General features: G+C 42.3%; 1 protein-coding gene across 5 annotated transcripts in view; it reads left to right on the top strand.

Moving 5' to 3' along the window:
• The window catches only part of LOC140730495 (clathrin heavy chain linker domain-containing protein 1-like), a 408,057-nt gene that overhangs the window by 23,794 nt on the left and 362,869 nt on the right, over positions 1–21,394 (top strand). For all 5 annotated transcript variants that reach the window (XM_073051013.1, XM_073051012.1, XM_073051014.1 and 2 more), the window contains exons 7-9: positions 3,064–3,170; positions 8,086–8,260; positions 11,650–11,852. In XM_073051013.1, the coding sequence (XP_072907114.1) occupies positions 3,064–3,170; positions 8,086–8,260; positions 11,650–11,852 (485 nt within the window). The remainder of the gene's footprint in view (positions 1–3,063; positions 3,171–8,085; positions 8,261–11,649; positions 11,853–21,394) is intronic.

The raw sequence follows: 21,394 nt of genomic DNA, 5'->3' as shown, positions 1-21,394 counted from the left end.
AAAAACATTGACACCCTCCACCGAGCACTCAAGTGTGCAGCAAAGCAACAGCAAAGACTTGGAGAACCCCAAAAACTACTCGTTCACCTGGTAATTTAACTATTTCAATTATTAGGGAGATTCAATTATTAGGGAGGGACAGGCTCTCTCTCTCTCCCTAATAAGGGGAAAAAAGGTGTCCCTGTTTCACAGCAAGAGGGGAGACATAATAAAACAACTTGCTGGTTTATGGTGTTAAAAGTCTTTTTGGAGCTCTGTGCCCAAAGAACTCGGGTCTCTCGCCACTCAGCCAGCAGTCAGCTTGCAACTTACGATCTTCCATGTACTCCCATGACACATCAGGCAGCAGCACCGGCCTTGAATCAGCCTGTCTCCAGAGCCACGAAAATCCAGCACCCTGAAGGTGCACTAGTCTTCCAGGCCACGTCCTTGGCACATCGAAAAGCAGCCGGTCATGAGGCCCTGAAAGTGGGTCCCATTTCCGCAAAGAACTGAAGTCAGCATGTAACTCCAGGTCAGGGTCTTCAAAAGAACTTTGAAAGGGGAAAAAAAGATATCAAAGATAGAAATAGAGCTGTTCCAGAAGATGTAAGCTAAGGAGTTGCCATTAGGTGTCATCATCCTCCTAAGCTTCACTTAACTTACTGTATTTCCTGACAGCATACCAGCTATCATCTGCAAACTTGGACATCTAACTCCTTTCTGTCATTCAAGTCATTGATGTGTATAATGCAAAGCTAATATTGCAGGACAAACTCCTGGAGCACACAGATTTCCACACTTGGCATTTAAGTTTATCAAAATTTGCTAAAACCCTTGATCCTCTGATCCCTTTCTCCTCCTCTCAACCAATTACTACTTCATGACATGAATTTAGCTTAAATTTACATGTCCCCTAGGGCAAGTATTCATAGATTTACTTTTCGAGTAAAGGATTGGCATTTGGAATTTTGTAGTTAAAGTTCACGATTCCCAAATCAAGAGAGTTGAGGAAAAGTCTAACTATGGTATTCTCATCTATTTATTTTAATACCGCAGGTAAAATCTATCAGGTTCTAAAGATTTGTCTAAATATCAGATTTTTTTTTTACTTATATTAATTCAATGTCTTTATATTCAATGTACTAAATTCTAGAATTTAACTTCTAAAATTCACTGTTTCATTATTTTAACCTCATTAGCCACAGTGAAAGTGCTTTAAAAATTGCCTATTTATCTACTATGCTATTTCTTTATTAGTCATTGCAGCCTTAAACCAATCTATTTCAGCTTTAGAGTAATAAAATTCTTTCCTCATTGGCATTTTGTCTTGGATTTTGAATAATTTGTAATAGTTATCAAACAACTATTCCTTGCAGTAAACAATGCGCTTTCATAATAACAAGATACAGGAGCAGAATTAGGCCATTTTGCCCATTGAGTCTGCTGTGCCATTTCATCATGGCTGATCCATTTTCTCTTTGGCTCCAATCTCCTGCCTTCACCCCATATCCCTTCATGCCCTGATACATCAGGAATATATCAACCTCTGCCTGAATATACCCAATGACCTGGCCTCCACACCTACATGCAGCAACAATTTCCACAGATTTACCACTCTCTAACTGAAGAAATACCTCCTCATCTCCGTTCTAAAAGGACATCACTCTATTCTGAGGCTGTGTCCTCTGGTCTTGGACTCCAGCACCATAGGAAACATCCTGTCTACATTGACTCCATCTGGACCTTTCAACATTTGATAGATTTCAATGAGGTCAACACTCATTCTTCTGAATTCCAGTAAGAAGAGGCCCAGAGCCATCAAACACTCTTCATATGACAAGTCTTGCAATAATGGAGTAATTTTCAAATCAAATTCAAGTTTAATTAACATTCAACCATACATGAATACAGCCAAACAAAACAGCATTCCTCTGGGGTCAAAGTGCAAAACATACACTGAACAAGAATCAACATAGTCATATAAAAAAACACATGTAGCCCAAGTCCCTGAGTGACTTGTCCTGCGGATTGATAGTGCAGTTCTTGGCAATCCAGCCTGTCATTCTGTACACTGGAGGGTGGAACTGACAGGAGAGGCCACGCCCCCAAGCCAAGCATAGGCGTTTTGTTACACTGCCTTCTGCATCTCCTTTCCTGGACTGCACCAGCAGGCTAGCCCATGGCTTGAGGCCTAGTCCTTGATATAACTGTGGCCACACAGTTTTCCCTGCCATCTATTGCACCACCAAACAAGAGTAACAGGCCTGTAGCATCTTACATTATCATTGTTCAAAAGGGTCTTGCAATTGCAAGAGAAACCTCCAAGACAATCACCCACTGTTACACTGCAGGCTGCATTTGCACACCAACTTCCTGTAGTGGGCACCAACACAATCTGCACCCAGTCTAGCTACTCTGAACCCAAACCAGTTCCTCTGACTCCCCGTCCAGCTCCTCCAATCAACAAGCAGTTCACTGATTGGGTAGACATGCAGTACCGGAAGTTCTTGGAGTCCAGCATTGTCTTGCAATCATTAAAAAGACATTAAATAAATTTTTAAAAAACACCTTTGGTTGGCCCCTGAGAGGCTGCTGCATCTGTATATGCTGCCAATTAACCTTTAGGGAATCCTGCACAAGTCCCTTTGCACCTCAGATTTTTGAATTTTCTCTCCATTCAGAAAATAGTCTATGCTTTTATTGCTTCTACTTAAGTGCATGACCATACACTTCCCGACACTGTATTTCACCTGCCTCTTCTTTGCCCATTCTCCTAATCTGCCTCAGTCCTCCTGTAGCCTCTCTACTTACTCAAATTTACCTGACCCTCCACCTATCTTTGTGTCACCCGCAAATTTGGCCACAAAACCATCAATTCCATCATCGAAATCATTGACACATAATGTAAAAAGAAGCGGCCCAAAACAGACCCCTGTGGAATATTTGGGGTAAGAACTAGTTAGATTGAAAAGATACTAGACAGTGAGGTTCTAAACAAGAAATTCTAAACAGAATGTTGTTGTAAAGTTCCACCTGGAATATTCTGTTGTTTCTAAATTGAAAATTCTACTTTTCTTTCAGGTTTACTAAGCTCTTTGAAGAAAAACAGTATCAGGCAGCTGCAATATATGTAGCGAATTGCCCCAGAGGAATCCTTCATAATATGGAGGTCATGGAAAAGTTCAAGGGTTTGTTCTGTCTTTTGCTTATTCCTGTGTTTTATGCTTTTACCATAAAACCTTATATCAACTATATGTTTTCCCCTTGTGTCTTCAAAGTCAAGAATAAAGCATTTGACTCACTGAGTTGTACCATGTTCTGATTTTGTTCCAGACTCCAGCATCTACAGTACCTATTGTCTTCAATAATTAAAAATGTCTATTTTAAAGATAGGATGGATTTGAAAATAGAATAGTTTAATAATTGAAAATGTAAAAATAATGAGAAAAATAAATTAACGTACTACTTCTTTGAATTGCTGCTTTTATGCCTTTACAATGCAGAAAAACTGATGATCTGCTATTATATTGTTTGGAAATTTCCGATGGTGCAGCTCACTTGGTTCTGTTTTTGACACTACTTCTAAACTCACCTGGGCACTGCACTCCCTTTTACATTCCCATGATCTTTTTGAGCTCATCTGGACCACATTTCCCCTCTCCTTTCAATGTAAATGCTCCTTTTAAATCGCTGGGGCCCTTTTACCACACTCCTTTTAAACCCATCAGGACCCCAGTTCACACACTCACTTTAGTTAGCCAGGTTTTGTTTCTTGAGTTCCCTTTAAAATTATGAGATCCATTTCCCTTTTTTTTAAATCATCAAGATCACAATTCCCACATTCCTTTTAACTAGCCAGGTTTAGTTTCCCAAACTTACCTTAAACTCGCATGGTTTGCTAGAAAGGTTATATTATTATATAACATTTTTATACAAAATGAATTATAAGTGTGTGGGTGTTATTAAGAGAAATAATACCCAGCAGTCCTGAAAATATTCCAGTCAGGCACCATTAAAGTCTCAAAGGTACCAGTTAATCAGTTTCACTTTGTTTGCATATTCATTGGTCTAGAACTTTGCTTGCATAGAATGTAATTGTAAGTGATAAAGAATTCATGTTACATAAACGTGAGTGCATCATGTTTTGTTAAAATTATTGACTGAAATTTTATGTGCATGATTGACTTTAAACCACCACAACCATCTTCCTTTGTGCTAGGTATGATACCGACCTATGGAGGGACTTTCCCCTTATTTGCACTGACTGAAATTTAACCAGGGCTCCTTAAAGTCATAAAGTAACACAGCATGAAATCACACTCTTCATCCCTACCTGTCCATGCCGACCATGGTACCCACCAAGCTAGTCCCACTTGCCTGTGTTTGGCTAATATTTCTCTAAACCCCTCTTATGCATGTACACATCCAATTGTCTTTTAAATTTTACCTCAACCACTTTGCTACCTCATTTCATGTATACACCACCCTCTGCATGAAGAAGCTGCCCCTCGGGTCCCTTTTAAATCTTTCACCTCTTACCTTAAATCAGCACTCTTAGTTTTTAGTTCCCTTTTCCCAAGATAAAGACTGTATGTGTTCACCCTGTCTGTACCAGAAGACCATAAAGTGTAGGAGCAGATTTAGACTATTCAGCACATTAAGACTCCTCCACCATTCAGTCATAGTTCATTTTTTATATATACACCCCCCTCAGATAAAGCAGGTTGAGAATCAATCCACATTATCTGTGACCTTAAATGGGATGTTTTTGTTCTTTGAAAAGCACATTAAAATTGAACACAACATCTGGAATTATTTATATTTCATTTAATTGGTTCATGTGGAAAATAAAGGGATCAGAATCAGATTTAATATCACAAGCATACAGTTGTGAAATTTGTTAACTTTACGGCAGCAGTGCAATGAAACATTAAGTATATAAGTAAAAATATGTAGTGCAACATAACAGAAATTAAAAATCATGAGGTAGTGCTCATGGGTTCATTGCCCATTTAGAAATCGGATGGCAGGGGGGAAGAAACTGTTCCTGAATCATTGAGTGTGTGCCTTAAGGCTTTTGTATTTCCTTCCTGATGGTAACAATGCGAATTGGACATGTCCTGGAATGGGGATTCTGAATAATGGACGCCCCCTTCTTAAGGCTCTGCTCCTTGAAGATGTCTTGGATTCTATAGAGGCTGGTACTCATGATAGAGCTGACTAATTTTACAAGTTTCTGCAACTTATTTCAATCTCGTGAGTAGCTTCTCCATACCAGATGATTATGCAGCTGTCAGAGTGCTCTCCATGGTACATTTGTAGAAGTTTTTGAGTGTTTTCGTTGGCAAACCAAATCTCTTCAAATTCTTAATGCAATATAGCCGCTGCCTTGCTTTCTTTGTGGCTGCATCAGTATGTTGCATCCAGGTTAGGTCCTCAGAGATATTGATAAGGATTGATAACAAAAAACTATTGCTGAATGATGGAAACCAAAATTTTCAATTAATTTCCATGCATATATACTGTGTTCCTGATCTACTGAAGGGAAAGGAAAGCAGAATGAACTTTGAAGTCTACAGAACAAGCTATTCTTGACAATAAAGTTGGTAACGATGTTCACCAATCAACTTGAAGATCTAAAGAAGCATTATCAGGACAAAGGAAACAAAGGCAATGATTGAGAATTGTGGATGTACAAGGCTCCTTGATGACTTACTCAATCAAATGCTGCCTTGTCAAGGACAAGTTACCCTTCGCTTGCCTTATCAAGGACAAGTTACTCTTCGCTTATGGATTTCAACTTTTTTGTCTATGTTTGAACAAATATAATGAGGTCAGGAGCTGAGTGACTTTGGTGGAACTCAAGCTGAACTCTCTAAGTAGTTTGTTGCTAAGCAACTTCTACCTGATAGCACTATGTTGATGATTGAGGGTAGACTAATGGCCAACAATGCTAGTTGGCCAATTTGGATTTGTCCTACTCCTTTTGACAGGACCTACCAAAGCAACTTCCACATTATTGGGTAGATGCCAGTGTTGTAGCTAGAACAACTAGAACAAGGGCATGGCAAGTTCTGGACAATAGTACTGAAGTTGTCATGGCCCATAACATATGCTGCATTCATTGTCTTCATTGTGCATTGTCAGTCCTTGCACAGCAGTGCTATATCTTGCTTTGTTACAGTGAAAGCATCAAGCTACTATGCTAATTATTTGAATGGTTACCCTGATAATGACAACAGTTTTTCCTGCTTTCCATTCACATGACTTGAGATTGATCAGCCAAGAGTTACATGGCAGGACCCGAAGAAGACACTATCATTATTGTATTCATTCTACATTTTGCACTGACACAATTTTCTTACATTTTCTGATACTATTTTCACAGCTGTAGCAATAATATAGATCTTTTCAAATGCAAGGTTGAATATTTTTTTAAAAGGCCTTTAACTTTCTGGAGTTGCAAATTCTGAACTCATAATGAGATATATGGCACATCTGAACTGTGACTAATTTATGAAGTTAACTCGTGGACTAACATCAAATGTCTCGCGAAGTCACACACGGGTCTTTTCAAAAATGTTCAATAGAGGACTATGATGGGTAGAAAAAGATACATATGGCAATGCTAGGCACAGTGAGCGATATCAAAGGGGAGTTTCTCAGCACTTGACATGAAGCCTGTTGGCCGTTCTAGTCAGTTAGAAACTGATCTGCATACATCCAACCAGCTTCTCTTTAATTATACTGGATTCCACTATTTGAATAGGCCTCAATGCTGCGATGGCAGGAGTACAATCCTTCTTCCAGTAGAATAGAATACTTGGCAGAAATCTCAGTGGGACTATTTTGCAAGAACCTATGTCTTCCATCAAGGAGTCTATTCCTATCTCCCAGTCTCTGGATCTGTGTGTAACTGGCAAGGTCAGCCTTTATTGCCCATCCTTACACAAACAAAAGAAAATCTGAAGGTTGCTGGAAATCGAAATAACACACACACAAAATGCTGGAGGAGCTCAGCAGGCCAGGCAGCATCTATGGAAAAGAGTGATAGTGAGCTGCTTTTGTGAACTGCCACGGTCTCTTTGAACATTAGAAAGGTCACAACTGCATAAGTTTCTAAGACTTTTCAGGAGGGCTAGTTGTTAATGTCAGAAGACAAACTAACATCCATTACAAGGCTTTTGTCACTTGTTAAGAAAATAACACCCCATTCAGGAATAAATTACTTCTTCAAAGTGAGGATGTTCTGTAACAAGTCCAATTTTCAGGTAGTTAATTGAAAATATATGCCTTAAGGCTGCAACAAGATGAGGCTTTTCCTTGTGATAGAAATATGCTGCACTTGTCCTCAAGATTACAAGATTTCATTGCTTACTGGCATTTTATGCCACCATTGAGTAAAATATAGGGTGAATTATTTGGGTAAATTGCACCAAAAGGTTGATTAGGTGTGGCATTTATTATTGTCAACACAGAAGGGGCAATTTTTTTAATGATGACAAGGATATCATCAGCAAGGCGCTTTGCAACTGCCATATGAAGACTTCTGACAACCTCTTAGCTAGAACGCTGTGGGAATCAGGGAAATGTGGATGTGTCTATCTCCAAGTTCCTCTCCCAGTCAAACACAATGGAAATATTACTTCTTTGTTTGAGTCAAGGCCTTCAGTTCCCAGATTATTGTTCAGTAGGACAACAGATGTGTATTGTTCCTAATGGAATTGAAGCCCCCTCTTCTTATTTAGGATGGACTCCGTCATGATAAGCAAAATAGTCTCAGATAGATCCAGTTGGCCATATGTTATTCCTCAACTGGGATTGTCTTCCAAGTGTCTGTCTGAGCTGCTGCCAAACTGATGACAAAGTGAAGCATGTCAGAGATCTGCTTTAATTTGTATTTGTTTTCCCTTCTATGAAGCATGGTTAGGCTTGTCCTCATTCTCCATTGTGATGCAGCTGAGTTAAAAACATAACCAGTAGTACTTGCTAGCGCTATATTTCTCAGGTTCCATCTGAAATTTTAAAATGCAAGAGATTGTACTTGAAAATACAGTTCAGGTTATTTGTGTAAAAACTTACATATTACAATTATTTCCTCAGCTGTTACAGAATATGAAGGGTATGTTTCTCCTCTCCTGCATTTCTTTGAGGCTGTAATGAACTCCTTTCCTGCCGTCAGACATCCACCTAATGCAAAAATGTCATTAGAGGGAGTTAAATGTGCATTGATGCACAACAGACAGGATCTGGTCATACATTGGATCATACAACAAAGGTAATACTCTTTGCTAACTACTATCACATTATTAATAAAACTGTTAATATAGAGCAAAGGTTGGAGAACAAAAGTTAAATTAACACAGCTGAATGGAAACCAGAGTAGAAAATTAGAACCATAGAACATTACAGCACAGAAACAGGCCTTTTGGCCCTTCTTGGCTGTGCCAAACCATTTTTCTGCCTAGTCTCATTGACCTGTACCTGGCCCATATGCCTCCATACACCTCTCATCTGTACCTGTCCAAGTTTTTCTTAAATGTTAAAAGTGAGCCCACATTTACCACTTCATCTGGCAGCTCATTCCACACTCCCACCACACTCTGTATGAAGAAGCCCCCCCAATATTCCCTTTAAACTTTTCCCCCTTCACCCTTAACCCATGTCCTCTGTTTTTTTTTCTCCCCTAGCCTCAGTGGAAAAAGCCTGCTTGCATTCACTCTATCTATACCCATCATAATTTTATATACCTCTATCAAGTCTCCCCTCATTCTTCTACGCTCCAGCGAATAAAGTCCTAACCTATTCAACCTTACTCTGTAACTCAGTTTCTCAAGTCCCGGCAACATCCTTGTAAACTTTCTCTGCACGCTTTCAACCTTATTAATATCCTTCCTGTAATTCAGTGACCAAAACTGCACACAATACTCCAAATTCGGCCTCACCAATGCCTTGTACAACCTCACCATAACATTCCAACTCTTATGCTCCATACTTTGCTTTATAAAGGCCAATGTACTAAAAGCTCTCTTTACTACCCTATCTACCTGTGACGCCACTTTTAGGGAATTTTGTATCTGTGTTCCTAGATCTCTCTGTTCTACTGCACTCCTCAGTGCCCTACCATTTACCTTGTATGTTCTACCTTGGTTTTTCCTTCCAAAGTGCAATACCTCACACTTGTCTGTATTAATCTCCATCTGCCATTTTTCAGCCCATTTTTCCAGCTGGTCCAGATCCCTCTGCAAGCTTTGAAAACCTTCCTCACTGTCCACTACACCTCCAGTCTTTGTATCATCAGCAAACTTGCTGATCCAATTTACCACATTACCATCCAGATCATTTATATAGATGACAAATAACAATGGACCCAGCACTGATCCCTGTGGCACACCACTAGTCACAGGCCTCCACTCAGTGAAGCAATCCTCCACTACCACTCTCTGGCTTCTCCCATTGAGCCAATGTCTAATCCAATTTACTATCTCACCATGTATACCTAGTGACTGAATCTTCCTAACTAACCTCCCATGTGGGACCTTGTCAAAGGCCTTACTGAAGTCCATGTAGACAACATCCACTGCCTTCCCTTCATCCACTTTCCTTGTAACCTCCTCAAAAAACTCTTAATAGATTTGTTAAACATGACCTACCACGCACAAAGCTGTGCTGACTCTCCCTAATAAGTCCCCATCTATCCAAATACTTGTAGATCCTATCTCTTAGTACTCCTTTCAATAATTTACCTACTACAGACATCAAACTTACCAGCCTATAATTTCCTGGATTACTTTTAGAGCCTTTTTTAAACAACGGAACAACATGAGCTATCTTCCAATCCTCTGGCACCTCACCCTTACGTACCGACATTTTAAATATATCTGTCAGGGCCCCTGCAATTTCAACACTAGTTCTTCTTCAAGGTCAGAGGGAATACCCTGTCAGGTCCTGGGGGTTTATTACTCTGATTTGCCTCAAGATAGCAAGCACCTCCTCCTCTTCAATCTGTATAGGTTCCATGACCTCACTACTTGTTTGCCTTATTTCCATTGACTCCATGCCAGTTTCCTTAGTAAATACAGATGCAAAAAAAAACATTTAAGATCTCCCCATTTCTTTTGGTTCCATACGTAGCCGACCACTCTGGTCTTCAAGGGGACCAATTTTATCCCTTACTATCCTTTTGCTATTAATATAGCTGTAGAAGCTCTTTGGATTATCCTTCACCGTGACTGCCAAAGCTACCTTATGTCTTCTTTTAGCCCTCCTGATTTCTTTCGTAAGTATTTTTTCTGTATTTAAAATCTTGTAAATCTTGTATTAAATATCTTGATTCTTGTATTAAATATCTTGATTCTTGTATTAAAATCTTGTATTTAAATTCTGTATTTAAAATCTTGAATTCCAACTTCCTCATTCAGAAATCATGGTCAATAGTGAGAGGTAGTCAGAGAATAATCATTGACTGATATGTAAAGGATTTAATGAATTTGGAAAGAATAAAGCATAAATAGTGCTGGAACCAGGAAGGTAAAATATTGGTCACAAGAGACATAAATATACACAATTTTATATTTAAATCAGAGGATTGTTTTTGTTGTACCAGTCAAGAAACTCGTACATATTTCATGTTATCATGAATCAAAGTAGCAATAAAAATCAACATCGATAAACAAATGTGGACCAGTATTTTGGATTCATAAAATAAAAGGCCAATTGCATTGGGATGAGAGTGGATCTGGTATAAGTAAATGAGATCCAAGAAGAAAGGTTGGCTGAACTCAACCACTAGACAAAACAGGATGCATCTTAGGAGTTTGAAAGACTGAAGAGTAGCAAGTATTTACAGGCTTGATCATAATAGAAAGGATTTGCTAGCAACTATAGGCCAGTTGAACTTCATTGGTGTAAAGGTATTGAGAAATATTTAATCTTATTCTTAATCATAAATGTCTGGAGAAAAAAACCGGATTAATTAAGGTAAACCAGAATAGATTTGTTTAGGACAAATTTGTGTTTAAATAATTTAATAGAATTATTTGATGAGATAATCAATATAGTTCATGAGCATAATGTAGTGTATATGGACTTCCAGAAAACTTTAGAAAAGGTGCATACCTATAGGCTTATCAACAAAATTGGAATACTTGTCACTTAGAGACATTTATAGCATTATGGCATCATTGGCTTAATAACGTACAGTATATTATAGGGTCATAATTAAAGGCTGTTCCTTGAGCTGGAGGAAGATGAATAATGACTTATTTCCAGGTATCAGTGTTAAACCCAATATTGATCTAAAGTTTAGAGTGAACGTCAGAATTCTACATTCACAAAACTCTTGAATATTACTTATATATAAATATATATATCCACCAATTTTCTTTCCCAATTAAGTCAGTGGTAAGGAAAATTGAGACTGTGTAATCGGCACTACATCCACAACCATGTACACTTCTGAAGGTGAATATTGTCCTGACGAAGGGTCTCGGCCTGAAACGTCAACGGTGCTTCTCCTTATGGGTGCTGCCTGGCCTGCTGTGTTCCACCAGCACTTTGTGTGTGTTGTGTGAATATTGTCTTACAGGATTCTCAATTTATAGATAACTTTTACATCCAAAATCCTTTTTGATACTTTGAAACATTATTTTCTGTTGTTATCTTTAGATTGACGTGTTCTGAAGCTCTGGGAGATATGATTTACGATTATGGAGATTCTGAACTGCAAAGCTTAGCCACATATATGACATTGGCTCAGAATGTCTACAGTAAATGTGATGTGCATAAGAAAGCTGTTCTCTGTATGTGCAGGCTTGGGGAGATTTCTGGGGCGTTGGCATATATCCATGAGTCCAAAAAATTCAGCTTAGGTAAGAAATTAAGTAGTTATTTTCCTTTTAAAAATTATTATTGTTGTACAATGTCCTGTGTATGTTACTAAAAAGGGCTTCTTTGGTTTGTTACGAGTAGGAATGTTTCTTTGTCTGTTAAATGTTTCTCTCGCCGTTGTTTCGCTTTAGAATGGCTGATATGGTCATTGTATTCATTTGTTAATCAATGGGGAATGTTATTGTGTTTTGTGAGGCTGGGAACTTGGGGGAGGGGTTGCGCGGGCTTGGGGGTGAAGGGAGTCGGGAGGCAGACGCCGAGGAAGGAGGACGTGTGCTCGGAAGACCACCGGGGAGTCCGAGGTGGAAGACGTGGAAGTCGGGAGGGCAAGCGACAAGGAGTCGAATGGTTCGCTGGTTGAGCTCCAACGAGTGCACTAAACTAACTGAACTTTGATAAGTTGGCGCCTTTTGTTTTTTTCTTGTATATATATATATTATATTGCCTAATACTCTTTTAATTTTAGTAAACTCTTTAAAGTGTATTTCATACCGGTATTTGTTGTGGGTTTGATACTGTTGGCAGGCGCGAGGCATAAACGCGATTCTCACAGCACCTGCGTGTACGGGAGGTGGGTTGGTGTGTGGCTGGATCTCCTTTTCCCCTAGACATATACCAGCCTGTTGGGTAATGTTACATTTGTGGGGTGCTCGCCTGCGATTGGATTGTCAGGGGGCTGTGGAATCGCGCAGGCAGCAGAGCGCAGATGGGCCGGCTTAATGAAGAAGGGTTGAAGCTTTCCCTGGACAAATGCCAGTTCTGCAAGTTGTCGGTTAGCTACGTTGGCCATATCATTTCGCGAGAGGGAGTGGCTACTGATCCAACCAAGATAGAGGCCGTGACCACCTGGCCAAGACCCCAGAAAGTGGGCGCTCTGCACTCATTTTTGGGGTTCTGTGGGTATTACTGGCGATTTGTGAAAGAATACGCCAAAGTGTGTCACCCGTTGACTCAGCTGCTGTGTGGCTATCCCCCGGTGGGAAAGAAAATAACGGGGGACCAGAGGCAGGACGCTGGAGGGTACTGGAACCCGGCAGAACCTTTTGGCTCGAGATGGGATGATCAATGTGAAGAGGCGTTCCGATCTTTGAAAAGGGCACTGACCCAGGCCCCGGTGTTGGCTTTTGCTGATCCCCAGAAGCCATATGTGCTGCACACGGATGCCAGTCGAGAGGGTCTCGGGGCTGTTCTGTACCAGGAGCATGGCAAAGCATTGAGGCCGGTAGCCTTTGTCAGCCGAAGCTTGTCGCCATCGGAGAGAAACTATCCCACTCACAAGTTGGAGTTCCTGGCGCTGAAGTGGGTGGTGGTGGACAAGTTGGGCAATTACCTGTACGGAGCCAAGTTTGAGGTGCGAACGGATAACAATCCTCTCACTTATATTTTGACTTCGGCGAAGCTGGATGCCACAGGACATCGGTGGCTGGCGGCCTTGTCGGTATATGATTTCAGCCTGAGGTACCCGGAAGCAAGAATGTCGATGCAGATGCTTTGTCTCGTCGGGAGCCGGGGGAACAGGAGAGGGACGAGGAGTGGGAGAGTGTCCCTGCCCCTGGAGTGAAGGCGATGTGTCAGTTTGCTATCACCGTGAAGGCCGAGGGAAGAGGGAGGCTGGAACGAGCCGTGGACCATTTTGGGGTTTTGACGATGCCATACCCCTAGCTTACTGTGACCTGACCGCACTGCGGACTAAACAGTTGCTGGAACTGAGTCCGCGGGAAGTGGCAGCTGCTCAGCAAAATGACCCGGGCATTGGCACAGTGTGGAGAGCGGTCGAGAGGGGGGATGGGGCGTTGGCTGAGAAGGCGAAACACCCATTCGTGCCCCTGTTGTTGAAGGAGTGGTCTCGGTTGAAGTTAAAGAACCAAATCTTGTACCGGGTAATGGTGCCTCCGGACCAACCCCACTGTTGGCAACTGGTCCTGCCGGAGGAGTATTGGCAGGCTGTACTCCAGGCCCTACATGATGATTCTGGACACTTGGGGGTGGAAAAGACCTATGGATTACTCAAAGACCGGTTCTACTGGCCATGGATGAGGGGGGAAGTCGAAGAATACTGTAGGGGCTGCAGTCGTTGCATCCGGAGGAAGACCCTGCCCGCGTTGGCGGCTCCACTGTCGCACTTGCAGAGTGCGGGACCTCTGGACCTGGTATGTATGGATTTTCTGTCGATTGAGCCTGACACCAGCAACACTGCGAATGTCTTAGTCATCACCGATCATTACACTCGCTATGCTCAGGCATTTCCCACTAAGGATCAGAAGGCGACGACAGTGGCGAAGGTGTTATGGGAGAAGTATTTTGTTCATTACGGCCTTCCCAGGCGAATCCATAGCGATCAGGGGCGGGACTTTGAGAGCCGCCTTATCCATGAATTACTGACTATGCTTGGGGTTGAGAAATCCAGGACTACCCCGTATCACCCACAGGGAGATCCGCAGCCAGAGAGATTCAACTGGACCCTGTTGGATATGCTCGGGACGCTGGAGATTAGGCAGAAAAGCAGGTGGAGTTGTCATATTGGACAATTGGTTCACTGTTACAATTGTACTCGCAATGATGCTACTGGATATTCGCCCTATTATCTGATGTTCGGGCGGGAAGCGAGGTTGCCCATTGACTTGTGTTTTGGGGGTGAAGTGGGTGAATTACCCGGGAAGTCCCATCTAAAGTATGTGTCCGACATGAAGAGGGAGTTACAGCGGGCGTATGAGTTGGCCGAGGCGGCGGCTACCAAACAAAATCAGGGGAATAAGATGTGGTATGATCGAAAGGTGAAGTTTGTTCAATTATTGCCGGGTGACCGGGTCCTTTTACGGAATTTGGGACTCCCTGGTAAGCACAAGTTGGCAGATCGATGGGCGGCCAGCCCCTATATAATAGAGAGCCAGATGCCGAACCTGCCAGTTTACCGGGTGAAACCTGAGGATGGGAAAGGGCCTATCAAGGTACTCCATCGGAATCACCTGCTGCCGCTGGGTCAAGAGGTGCAGGTGGATACGGAGCCAGAGTGGGAGGTTTCGCCTAGTACAAGGACTCTGCGAGGGCGCAGAGAAAGGGAAGAGCCCGCTGCTGAAGAGCGGGGACGGGTCCCTCGCCCAGAAATGGCTACTGATTCGGGAGAGGACGACTCAGATGAGTGGCCCCTGTTCCCATTCGCTGGTGCTTCAGTACCAGGAGAGGAGGCCTTCCCATACTGAATTGGGTGAGAGGAGGGAAGGTCTTGAGGGTCAGATGGAGAGGCAGCCAACATTGGTGGGAGAGAGGGTGGAGCCCGAGCGTGAGCCGGAGAGATCTCAGGTGAGGGAGGACCCCCGTGAGGAAGGGGGTGAGGGTCTGTCAGGAAGACCTGGGGTGTCCGAGACAGTGGGTTCGCAGGTGAAGAGGGAGCCCAGTGGGGCAGAAGGGGTATGGAGATCTCAGAGGATTAGGCGCCTCCCGGAGCGGTTGACATATGTGGTATCAGGAGAACCGAGTGTGATTTCTACTGCTCTGGGTAGTTATGTCACTGCTTTCTGCACCTGGGTTGGGTTTTGTGTGTTGCAAGAAGCTTTGGGGAACTCTAGTAATGCCATGAGGGCATGACATTTGCTGGTGGGGAGAGAATGTACAATGTCCTGTGTATATTACTAAAAAGGGCTTCTTTGGTTTGTTACGAGTAGGAATGTTTCTTTGTCTATTAAATGTTTCTCTCGCCGTTGTTTCGCTTTAGAATGGCTGATATGGTAATTGTATTCATTTGTTAATCAATGGGGAATGTTATTGTGTTTTGTGAGGCTGGGAACTTAGGGGAGGGGTTGCGCGGGCTTGGGGGTGAAGGGAGTCGGGAGGCAGACGCCGAGGAAGGAGGACGTGCGCTCGGAAGACCACCGGGGAGTCCGAGGTGGAAGTCGTGGAAGTCGGGAGGGCAAGCGACAAGGAGTCGAATGGTTCGCTGGTTGAGCTCCAACAAGTGCACTAAACTGACTAAACTTTGATAAGTTGGCTCCTTTTGTTTTTTTCTTGTATATATATATATATATATATATATAGTATTGCCTAATACTCTTTTAATTTTAGTAAACTTTTTGAAGTGTATTTCATACCGGTATTTGTTGTGGGTTTGATACTGTTGGCGGGCGCGAGGCATAAACGCGATTCTCACAGCACCTGCGTGTACGGGAGGTGGGTTGGTGTGTGGCCTGATCTCCTTTTCCCCTAGACATATACCAGCCTGTTGGGTAAGTGTTACATTGTAATAAGTATTTCAATTGAAATTTGCTTCAAAATGTAAACAACATATGCAAATTGCAATATCTCCACTTTCCCAGTTATTTACTTAAAAAGTGAAATGCAGGATAAGTTTATAATGGTGTATATATATATAGACACACACACACACACAAAATAGTTTTGGAGATAAGTAATGTACGCAATCATGCCTCATATGACACTTTAAAGGTACTACCGTAGTTAGAAGCAATTGGGGAACTAATATTTTTGGGCTAATCCTTTGAATTGTTTTCGATATCAGCTAGAACTATGTCAGACCATGTTTTAGCTACATTGAAGTTTCATATGGACAGCTTCATTATACAAATAAGGATGTACAGTAACCAGCAGCAGTTATTAGGAATTTGGGTCTGGAGACATGATAGATATCACATTCCTCTGGTTCAGTAAAGGCTATATTAGCTTGAATAGATTACCAACCATACATAAAACCAAGGGTTTAGAACTATGTCTGTGCATAAAGGGTAAACTCTTTGAGACAGATTTTGTTCTCAAACAACAGGACAAATTGGGATTCAAGAAGGAAACTAACGCAATCGTCTTCAGCCAAAAAATCCAAGACATTAATTCTAGGTTAATATATATATGGAAGGCAGAATAGCATTAGAAATACTATACATGCTATTTTTATCATTTCTATTGATTTAATTACGGTATATTCAAATTGCTGATTCTTATAAACTGGGCAAACCTCACTGAGCTGCATTTGAAAATAAGTTTAAAACTCTATTGTAAAATGATCAAAAGTGGGGAAATTTCTTGATTATTGAGAAAATCCCTAATATCCTATTTCCTGCATCTCTGTTTTATTAGGGCCAATATTTACCATAATTTGCCTTTTTCTCCAGAAACATAGACTCGTTTCTCCAAAGAGAACATTATTACATTTGCCAAGATGGTCCTTACTTGTTTGCTTCTTTCTTAATCTGTTTCATTTTCAAAACCTGTCCCTATCATGCTTGCTTTCTAAGTTCAAATTTTTCTTTGGAATTCACTATATCACAGATTTCATTGGTCCCAAATAAAATGGCAAATTAGAGAGCAAGTCTCAGTTGCTGAGGAAAATTATGACATTATCAATATATATTTAGGTTATTTAGGGAATGAAGAGATAACTGGTTCGTGTTGCATCGCAAAAGATCAGTGTGATCTTATTGAATAGCAGAGTAGGCATTTGAGACCAAATGACTATTCTGCTTCTGTTGCTTACATTCTTCCCTCCTTGAGAAGTGCTATGGATTCAACTATGGTAAGATCATGGAAACCTGAATAACCCAATTGGTCCTAAATTCAGAAAGGAAGAAAAAGGAAGCATATGTAAGGTTTATGAAGCTGAAGTCAAACTGGCCCTTGTGGAATATAAAATAGTAAGGAAGTATAAGAAAGTCCATAGGGGGCCATGAAATGCCCTTGATGGGCAGGGTCAAGGAGAATTCTAAAACATTTTAGACTTGTATTAAGAAAAAGGGATAGCCAAGGAGAGGGCAGGTCCATTCAAAAGTAAAGAAATAATTTGTGCTTGGAGTCAGAGCAGGTGGCTGAGGTAATAAATGAGCATTTTGTGTTGGTATTTACTGAGGCGAAGGAATTGAAAGATACTGAAAACAAAGTGGGACACACTAATGTATTAGGACATTTCGAGATTGAGAAGGATATAATGCTGTATCTTTTGAACAACATTAAGGAGGATAAGTCCTACCCTGATGGCATATATTGTAGAATACTGAAAGAAGAGATTGCTGGAGCTTTGATAAGGACCTGTATGTACTCATTAGCAACCTGTGAGATCGTAGGAGACTAGAGAGTAAGAAATGCTCTTCTGTTAATTAGTTAAGAAGGGAAATAGGAATAATCCAGAAACCTATAGAACAGAGAGCCTCACATCTGAATCAGAATCAGGTTGATTATCACCAGCATGTGACGTGAAATTTGTTAACTTAGCAGCAGCAGTTCAATGCAATACATAATCTAGCAGAGAAAATAATAATAATAAATAAACAAGTAAATCAATTACATATGTTGAATAGATTAAAAAATGCAAAAACAGAAATACTGTATATTAAAAAAATGTGTGGTAGTGAATAAAGATTCAATGTCCATTTAGGAATTGGATGGCAGAGGGAAGAAGCTGTTCCTGAATCACTGAGTGTCTGCCTTCAGGCTTCGTTACCTCCTACCTGATGGTATCAGTGAGAAAAAGGCATGCCTTGGGTGCTAGAGGTCCTGAATAATGGACGCTATCTTTCAGAGATACCACTCTCTAAAGATGTCCTGGGTACTTTGTAGGCTCATACCCAAGATGGAGCTGACTAGATTTACAACCTTCTGCAGCTTCTTTCAGTCCTGTGCAGTAGCCCCTCCATACCAAACAGTGATGCAGCCTGTCAGAATGCTCTCCATGGTGCTACTTAAGAAGTTTTTGAGTGTATTTGGTGTTGCTGTCACATCAGCGATAGGGAAGCTATTGGAGAGGATACTGAAGGATAAGACTTTTTCATGTTTGGGAAGGCATAGCCTGGTTATGGACATTCAGTATGGCTTTGTGCGGGGTAAGTAGAAAAAGTGAAAAAAAAAGATTTACCAGGATGCAGCCTGGATTGTAGTGTATGAACTAAAAGAAACCTCAGGTTTTTTCCAACCTAGAGTGTTGGGGGCTGAAGGGAGACCTGTAAGACCATAAGGTACAGGAGCAGAAGTAGGCCATTCAGCCCATCAAGTCTACTCTGTCATTCAGTCATGGCCTGATGCAATTCTTCCAGTCATCCCCACTCCCCGCCTTCTCTCCATACCCTTTGATACCCTGCCTAATTCAGAACCTATCTATCTCTGCCATAAATGCACCCATTGACTTGGCCTCCACAGCTGCTCATGGCAACAAATTCCACAGATTTACCACCCTCTGACTAAAGTAATTCCTCCACATCTCTGTTCTAAATAGACGTCCTTCAATGCTGAAGCCGAGCCACCTTGTCCTAGACTTCCCTGCCATGGGAAATAACTTTGCTATATCTGATCTGTTCAGGGCTTTTATTCAGAATGTTTCAATGAGATCCCCCCTCATTCTCCTAAACTCCAGGGAATACAGCCCAAGAGCTGCTAGACGTTCCTCATATGGCAACCCTTTCATTCCTGGAATCATTCTCGTGAATCTCTCTGAACTCTCTCCAATGCTGTGGAAAGCGGTCAGTGAGTGAGTGGGCCAGTGAAGGAGTGGAGCTTTGAGGCTTTGACTCAAGAGGCTTCGACGAGAAGAGGCGCAGGATGAGCTTGTTCCCAGTTAGTCTTTACAATGCCTCCTGAGACGGTGATGTGCCTCTTCTGAGAGATGTGGCAGTCTTGGGGGAACCCCCCTCTCCCGCAGTCACATCTGCCAGAAGTACATGCAGCTGGGCCATCTGGAAGACCGTGTGAGGAATCTGGAGCAGCAGCTGGATGACCTTCGACTCATAAGGGAGAATGAGGCAGTCATAGATGAGAGCTACAGGGAGGTAGTCACACTTAGGCTGCCGGAAGCAGGTCGTTGGGTAACAGTCAGAGGGGGGAAAGCAAAGGTGAGTAGACAGGTAGTGCAGAGCACCCCTGTAGCCATTCCCCTGAATAATGTTTACCGTCCTGGATACTGTTGGTGGGGACAACCGACCAGGTGTGAGTCACGGTGGCAGGGCCTCTGGCATTGAGTCTGACCCTGTGGTGCAGAAGGGTGGGACGGAGGAGAGCTATCACCATTGGAGACTCTATAGTTGGGAGCAGACAGGAGATTTTGTGGACGTGTGAAGGACACCCGCATGGTTTGTTGCCTCCCGGGTGCCAGGGTCTGGGATGTCTCTGACCGGGTGCATGACATCCTGGTACAAGAGGGAAAGCAACCAGAAGTCGTGATACATGTTGGTACCAACGACATAGGCAGGAAGAGGAATGAGGTCCTGAAGTGTGAGTTTCGGGAACTAGACAGAAGGCTGAAGAACAGGACCTCAAGGGTGGCGTTCTCAGGATTGCTGCCAGTGCTACGTGATAGTGATGGTAAGAATTGGAGGAGACGGCAGTTGAATACGTGGCTGAGGAGTTGGTGCAAGGGGCAGGGATTTAGATTTTTGGATCATTGGGATCTCTTCTGGGGAAGGTGGGACCTGTACAGATTGGATAGGTTGCACCTGAACTCGAGGGGGAGCAATATCTTTGCAGGTAGGTTTGCTAGCATGGTTCAGGAGGGTTTAAACTAATTTGCAAGGGAGATGGGACCTGGAGCGATAGAGCAGTGAAAGAAGTGCATGGAGTAAAGCCAGATCTAACATGTAGAGAGGCTTTGAGGAAAGAGCAGCAGAATAAAGGGTGTAAAGATAGTAAGGTAGAAGGGCTAAAGTGTGTGTACTTCAATGCAAGAAGCATCAGGAACAAAGGTGATGAACTGAGAGCTTGGATACATACATGGAATTATAATGTAGTGGTCATTACGGAGACTTGGCTGGCACCAGGGCAAGAATGGATTCTCAATATTCCTGGATTTCAGTGCTTTAAAAGGGATGGGGGGGGGGAGGGGGAGGAGGTGTGGCATTACTGGTCAGGGATACTATTACAGCTGCAGAAAGGGTGGGTAATGTAGCAGGATCCTCTTTTGAGTCAGTATGGGTGGAAGTCAGGAACAGGAAGGGAACAGTTACTCTATTGGGGGTATTCTGTAGGCCCCCTGGTAGCAGCAGAGGTACCAAGGAGCAGATTGGGAGGCAGATTTTGGAAAGGTGCAAAAATAACAGGGTTGTTACCATGGGTGACTTTAACTTCCCTTATATTGATTGGCACCTGATTAGTTCCAAGGGTTTAGATGGGGCAGAGTTTGTTAAGTGTGTCCAGGACGGATTCCTGTATGTTGACAGGCCGACTGGGGGAATGCCATACTAGATCCAGTATTAGGTAATGAACCGGGTCAGGTCACATTATCTCTCAGTGGGTGAGCATCTGGGGGACAGTGACCATTGCTCCCTGGCCTTTAGCATTATCATGGAAAAGGATAGAATCAGAGAAGACAGGAAAATTTTTAATCGGGGAAGGGCAAATTATGAGGCTATAAGGCTAGAACTTGTGGGTGTGAACTGGGATGATGTTTTTGCAGGGAAATGTACTATGGACATGTGGTTGATGTTTAAGGATCTCTTGCAGGATGTTAGGGATAAATTTGTCCCGGTGAGGAAGATAAAGAATGGTAGGGTGAAGGAACCATGGGTGACAAGTGAGGTAGAAAATCTAGTCAGGTGGA

Source organism: Hemitrygon akajei, chromosome 7, assembly GCF_048418815.1.
Source record: "Hemitrygon akajei chromosome 7, sHemAka1.3, whole genome shotgun sequence".
Lineage (NCBI taxonomy): Eukaryota > Metazoa > Chordata > Chondrichthyes > Myliobatiformes > Dasyatidae > Hemitrygon > Hemitrygon akajei.
Note: the sequence above shows the minus strand (reverse complement) of the source record. Positions and strands in the feature narration are given on the sequence as shown.